The sequence below is a fragment of the Terrapene carolina genome, unplaced genomic scaffold, assembly GCF_002925995.2.
Source record: "Terrapene carolina triunguis isolate 2854851 unplaced genomic scaffold, T_m_triunguis-2.0 Scaffold211, whole genome shotgun sequence".
NCBI classification, from domain to species: Eukaryota; Metazoa; Chordata; order Testudines; family Emydidae; genus Terrapene; species Terrapene triunguis.
This window is the reverse complement of record NW_020664562.1, coordinates 8,281,299-8,288,180: the sequence shown is the minus strand read 5'-3', so window position 1 is coordinate 8,288,180 and position 6,882 is coordinate 8,281,299. Positions and strand designations below refer to the sequence as shown.

General features: G+C 40.8%; 1 protein-coding gene across 1 annotated transcript in view; it reads right to left on the bottom strand.

Annotated features, from left to right (window-relative positions):
• Positions 1-4,466: 4,466 nt before the first annotated feature.
• The window catches only part of LOC113407340 (regulator of G-protein signaling 13-like), a 16,471-nt gene continuing 14,055 nt past the window's right edge, over positions 4,467-6,882 (bottom strand). Inside the window, exon 4 of the mRNA XM_026655744.1 lies at positions 4,467-4,640. Coding sequence (XP_026511529.1) covers positions 4,467-4,640 — 174 coding nt within the window. The remainder of the gene's footprint in view (positions 4,641-6,882) is intronic.

Here is a 6,882-nt window from a genome sequence, read left to right as displayed (position 1 = left end):
TATAGCCCAGGCCTCAATTCCCCATCTCTAAAATGGAAATAAATCTTTCTTTGTTGGTCTTGTCCATTCAGATAAGAAGTGTTGTGGGGCAGGGTGTCTGTACAGTGCCTAGCATCATGGGGCCCTGATCTTACCTGAGGTCTCTAGGTTCTGTTGCAACATTAATAATCCCCCAAGAATGCACTCCTGCACACCAGCTGGTCCTGGATCTCAAGAGATGAAAAGGCAAGTCCAGCAACCTCCATGGCTATCTAGTCCCTATATCTTTTCATACCAAATTTCAAGGCAGAGAAATTCTATTAACACCCTCATTGAAACCTTGATTATGATGGAAACACTGACTGGGCATTAGCTACATTGGTGCAAACCTCAACAGTGTAACTATAGTACAGAGGTAAAAGGACTCTTCAGTCCCCGGGACTCCCTGCCCGGGACTCCCTGCCCCTTATCCTACCCCCACCCCGGCTCCGGCTGCTTACCCCCTCTCCCGGAGCCTCAGCGCGCGCCTCCAGGAGCGTCCCTGGACAGCGCTGCAGCCGCGTGCCTCCGGCGGGGCCTGAACTCCTCCCCGCTCAGAGCTGCGTGGTAAGGGGGCGGGCTGTGAGCTCCATTGGGACCGGAGCTCCCGCCGCTCGGCCTGGAGCTCGCAGCCCCGCCCCCTTACCATGCGGCTCTGAGCGGGGAGGAGTTCAGGCCCCGCCGGAGGCACGCGGCGGCAGCGCTGTCCAGGGTCGCTCCTGGACGCGTGCGCTGAGGTGCCGGGGGGATGGGGGATGGCGGGGGAGCCTCAGCCCTTCTCGTGGGGGCCCCTGTGGGGCCCGGGGCCTGGGGCAAATTGCCCCACTTGCTCCTCCATCTGGGCGGCCCTGAAGATGTCACTTTAAAGAGGAGGAATAAGTGATAGAATTTTCATTTAGGCCTTAAAGTGAGGTTAATGACGAGATTTCCCCAAATGGAAATGTTCTCATTATTTTAAGAAAATAGCTACCATATATTTAACATTTCTCTGTGGTGGTGGCACTATGCTAATGAACTGTACTACTTAATGTATGGTAGGTCAGTGAGAAACAATCAACACCTAATTTAACTGCATGATCAGTTCGCTGTGTCTGCGCCTGCTTAGGCTTCATGGTGACTTGCTCGATAACATTCTACATTGTAGAGGAACACAAAATGGTGGCTGTGTCACAGTTGCCCTTGCAACAGACAAGGAGACTGCTCTATATTTAAGGATGAATACTCAGAAAACAGGATGATAGTTCTTTTCAGTTGCCTGGCAGAAAGTGCCACCTAAATAAGGAGGATAAATATCAACTTGATTGTTAATGCTTTTAGGTTAGCATTTAATAATTTAAGATGTTAACTGGTATCAGAGATAAGGATTTTTAAAATATTTAATCTTGACAGCATCCATTTAGCTGGTTGTGTGACCTGAATTTAACTTGACATACTTATTAATCTCTTACATTGTGTTTAAATATTTGCCATATTTATCACTTCAAATCTTTTACTTTTGTTCTTACCCGTTAAGTAAACAGTTGAAGAATAAAGAGGGAGAATTGACTACTAAGGTTACAGGTTTTTAGATTTCATTTTCTTTCTTAACAGTAGTCCTTCAACTGATAATGATTAATGTCGACATATACTTCTGAATGCTGTACGCAAATGGAAAGTATATCTAAACTAGCTGTTCAAGTGCTAGTTGACAATGATAAATGCATGAGGTCAGTGGTTTGTTCTTGCTGCCATTAGTTACTGTTATTATGACCTGATGAAAAGCATTGTGATTGTTCATCCACTAATGAGGAAAGGGAATCCAGAGAGAAATAAATTGCCATGTTTCCAGTTCATAGGACTAAGCTGTTTAATAGAGAAAAGAAACAAACTCCAAAACCTTTAGTCATTTCCCGACAGAAGTCTCTGCACTTGAATATTAAATAGACAAACCCTAAAGTTTCATTCTAGAAAGAGGAATTTTAAATGTATCTGGAATAAAATAACTGTAAGATGAGCATGTTTTAGGCCAAAAAATAATGCTGATTATTAACTGTAACTTTTCATAGTCATCCCTATGGACCACTTTCTTTCCCAAGTGTGAGGGATGTTGTATTGTGAATGGCCCCAGCCTCATTGCACTACTGTAAGCAACCCCACTATGGGTATCAGTTATGGTACATTAAGCCCTTTCAGAAACTTGGTAGTGTGCTCCTTGTACCATGAGCTTGGAAGCAATCATTGTAGGTGGTCTCCCTAAAATGTAAACTGGTCCATACCCACCTCAAACTAAAAGTGACACACTTGTTGTAAGATTAGCAAGTCCTCCCTCTTGGAGCATAGTTTTACTAACAAAAAGCTAGTTTCAAACTAGCCCACATGAATCCCAAATGAAAAACCAGCCTGAGCAGAGGCCAAAAGGAGCTGGACTAGCAGCAGCTGAGGACACATGGCAGATACCGAGTAATTTCTAACAGCGAAAAGGAAGCAGACAGTCTCTCTCAAATAAAAGGCTGAGCAAGGCTGGTTGTTGACCATGGAGGAGAGAGGGCCGTTGATTTACGGATATCAAATATGGAGTTGGGGGACTAGGGGGAGTATCCAGAGAATTATAGACCTATGATAATGGCTATGGGCTATTAAGAATGGAATACCCAATACAGTAATGGCAGGATGGGTCTTAGTGTGTCATACAGGAGAAGAAAGAGTCAAGTAGAAGAGACAGCTAAGAGATAACATGGAGGATGTGCCACTGCAACCACTATGCAGCACCCAGACACAAGGGGGCGATAATGCCATACCTATTTATGTGAGAATTGTGTGTAGGCTGAAAGCAATTTACCAACATTGGAATTTGGCCAGGACACAAATGTATCATTCCTGTTTGTGCAATGCATGTCTTGGGATCTCTACAAAGCCTTTGCAAACTAAGGGGGTTACATTTGCTCTGGATGCTGGGACCTCAACAACACAATATGCTTCAATACAGTGCTGGGGCATTAGGTCGGTACAGATGGAGAAGGCCACCTACAACATCAGCAACTCTCCCTGTAGCACCTAGATTTCTGTTGGAGATTTCCCAAATACATACAGATCACCAGTGCTTAGTTTGTCAGATTGGACGTGATCACAGCCTGATGTTTTATATTGGAAAATATTGATTTAAAAGAGACTTGAAAAGCTTTAGTTATAAACAGAATCACTTATGATTTAGTGTATGTGAGAGAGCTTATAATTAGTTTAGACATTAGAACATGTAACGCTCAGGTGAAAACTGGTAGTATCTTATCTTATAATTGGGGATAGCACCCCTCATTAATCCAATCCATTACCCAAGAGAAGGATTTGTATTCTGTTTATCCAAACTAGCAGCATGCCCTATTCTTTTAATGAACAGCTCACAGTAGTCCATTGTTTCCCCTCTAGGTTTTATATATGAAAGATTTACAAGAAATGTTTTCATTTGGATACATTTGTTGTGTGAGGGCGTGACAGTGATGTAAACAATCTAATTATAAAGGGGCAAAAGCTACACTTTGAATAGTGCAGTGAACAGGCAGATCAGGTGAATCTGCCAAAATGTGAGTGGCATGAAATATAGGGCTATCCATAATAAACGTCGTACGGCGCTGTGAAAACACAAGTCATGCAGAACTAATCTAGGTGTTTATTTTCTACCATCTGCACCTGGCTAGCCAGATTTATGAAGCTGTTCCCAACATGACTTATTAAACAAAAGCATTCCATATCTCTCCTCTAAGGTTTAACAACCTGCTTTGTATCTTACTTTATTAATCCAAGAGCATTTGGGCACAAAATGCACAGTAGCTTAAATACGCCTGGATACAATTACAACTATCCTTGGAGCCTTCTGAAAACTGATGTATTTTTTGTGTAATCAAATGTAATGTGCATGTGTTTCTCTTTACACTTGAGACTGTTTAGCTGATTAACTGGGCAATGTGCTGAATTTTAGCTTGTGAATTATAGAGTTTACAATACGGTACAGTAACTATCATTCTAAACCGCAGCACTTTTATTTCTAACACGGATGGTGGCTTCCCTTGGATAGTGGTGGACGTTGATGAGGATGTGGAACTAGTCTTCCCTGGCTGGTAGGAGAAGGACAAGAGGTAGCTAATTTCCCATGGATTGTGGTAAGTGAGTGGGGCCTAGGTTTCTTCCCCGTAACGACTTTTTAAATTCCAGACAGACTGAGGTGAACTAAAAGTGGCTTCCAATTTTTTGACATAAAGCTGAAATATTTCACCGGGGAGGTGGAGGGTGGAAAGTATTTTATGTTCAGCTCTAATATCTGCATAAGAACAAACTACCATTCTTTGTAAGGAAAATTCATCCATTGGCTGATTTCTTCTGTTCTTCTTTTACCATTTGAAAACATTAATAAACCAGAAGGAAGTCTCTTCTACTAAATCCTTAGTCTCCCTCTTTAATGTATTGAGTCATTGCTGTCAGTCTGAAGGCCTGTGTTTGAGTTTCTGATAGATTTCTGATCCAAGAAACCTGGGATATGAATCCCTTTCCATGTGCATGTAAACTATTCTCTGAGCTTCATCAAAACAGGATTGAGTTGGTTCTTGAATATTCCTGATAATAGCTTCCCTTGCAGGACTATCAATGTTAATCTGAAAAATAAAACAATATTAAAGAAAGTTACAACAAAAATACAGAGGAGAAAAATAGGGTACTGCAAAGATGAAGCTTGGTAGGCTGCAGCCTATGCCTTACATCCATATGATCAACTTTGGCACCATGTTCTCTATGTTGAAAAGGAACTACAGGAGAGAGATTATTAAGAAAAATAAAAATCTAGTATTTAAAAATCTTGGTATAAAAGTGTTCGCCTCCCCCCACTTAAAGTTAGGTTCCTATATCTATTTATTTATCTAAATTGAAGGCCTGTTTTTCAGACATTCTGGCCAACTGAAATCAGTGGGAGCCATTGGGTGCTCATCACATCACTTTTGAAAATCAGGCTTCTGAAGTCACAGAATATTTTACAACAAATATTGTACATCAATCCTGATTAGGAAATGGGTTATTGTGTAAGAGACTCAGGAGTCAGATGAGGATTTGCAGTGGATGAGGAAGCTTTGTGGATGTCTAAGAGCTTAATCTACTGGTGGTGTTTACCTTTCTGATAGAAAGGTACTTCAAACAAAAGTTGAACCTCACCATAATCTAGGAGATTGACCAAGGCAATTGCAGTTCAACTAAACATTTTGTACTTAGATTTGCTCTGTTAAGTTGCACTTATTGGAGACTGAAAGAGGAGCTGGAGGCATGTGAATTAATGAGTGTAACCGTTGATGTGTGGAGACCTTGCTGTACCAAGGGTGTTTTTTAAAGTGCAATCTACTCATTCCCTAATACTATTGCATTTTTGTTTTGAATACAGACTATGTTGAGATCACCATCAGCTTCCATTTTAAAAAGAAAGTTTCAAGCCCTCATGTTTGCAGAGAAAAACTTGAAAACAGGAAGCGTGTTCCCAAAGACTCAAAACCAGAAGGCAAACTAAGAATTCATAATTTATTATTTAAAAATTTTGTTATGCTGATCTCATGATTTTGAGAACTGACTCATGATTATTGAATGCTTGAGGCTGATAAGCAAAAGGGAAGTTATCTGTCTCTAAGCATGTGTATTTTTTTTGTACATTTGTGATTGAATTTCCTATAAATGCCCATGAAAAGCTCAAATAAAAAAACAGGCAGGCCAACCAATCCCTCCTCTCTCTTTCTCTCCCCCCCCCCCCCCAACCCCACAAAACAAAAAAAACTCTCAAACTCCTCATAATGTTTAAAATAATCCCATGCATTTTTGAGCCAATCTCATGAATTTTCAACTTTCAGGGGTGACTCCAACCTTAGCCTGGCATCTGAGAATCAAACTGAGCTCTTTCTAGCCCTCACATCTCCAGCAATTTGTATTGTGCATTTTGAATTTAGTTAACAATTCTGTTGCTGAAGCATGAGCCAGAAAAAAATCTAACCTCACTCTTCCAGTGCTGTTTTGGACCTGCAGTGGTAATGAGTAAAAAAGGAGATTAATTTATTTTTGTCAGTAACGTGAGAAGATATGATTCTGAAGACACCTAGAAATGATCTGCTGGGTGTCATGTTTATATAGTGTTTTAACAGAAAAGAACCACCCTTTAATATTAATCCCTGTTCATACAGCCAAATCTGGTCTGTTTTTCCTAAAAATTGTCCATGTTTTTATTAGAGAATTATTAAGGATTGATTTACTGAAGTAGCTTAACCATTTGGAATGAATTTACTTCCATTTTTCTTACTTCTACAGTGCTTTTGGGAACTTGATGGTCTTTTAGCATGCTTCTGCCAACTCTCAAAAGGGATGGAACTGGGTAGAGATTTCACTTAATTTCCAGGTACTGGACTAAGTAAGGGTCACATTCAAAGTCTACTGAAGTGTTTGGAAAGACTCCCATTGGCATCAACAGGCTTTGTACAATGCCCTAAAAGTATCGACCCCTCCCCTTCCCTCCCCAGGAATTTAGTTCTAGACTCTGTTCTGGCACTGACTCCCTCTGTGGCCTGGGGCAAAGAATTTTACCTATCTGCCTCAGTTTCTTATCTGAAATGAGGTTAAAAATACTTAATTACTTGCTTCACAAAGGTGCTGTGAAGATGATTAATCAAGTAAACATCTTTACACTGCTTTGTACAGTGAGTGCCATTGCCAAGTATTTATTGTTGCATTTTGCAAGCTGCTGCTTTCAGTTTCAACAGATACCACATGCATGTTTTTAATATAAACAGAGGTGTGTGTGTGTGTGTGTGTGTGTGTGTGTGTATGTGTGTGTGTGTGTGTGTGTGTGTGTGTGTGTGTGTGTGTGTGTGT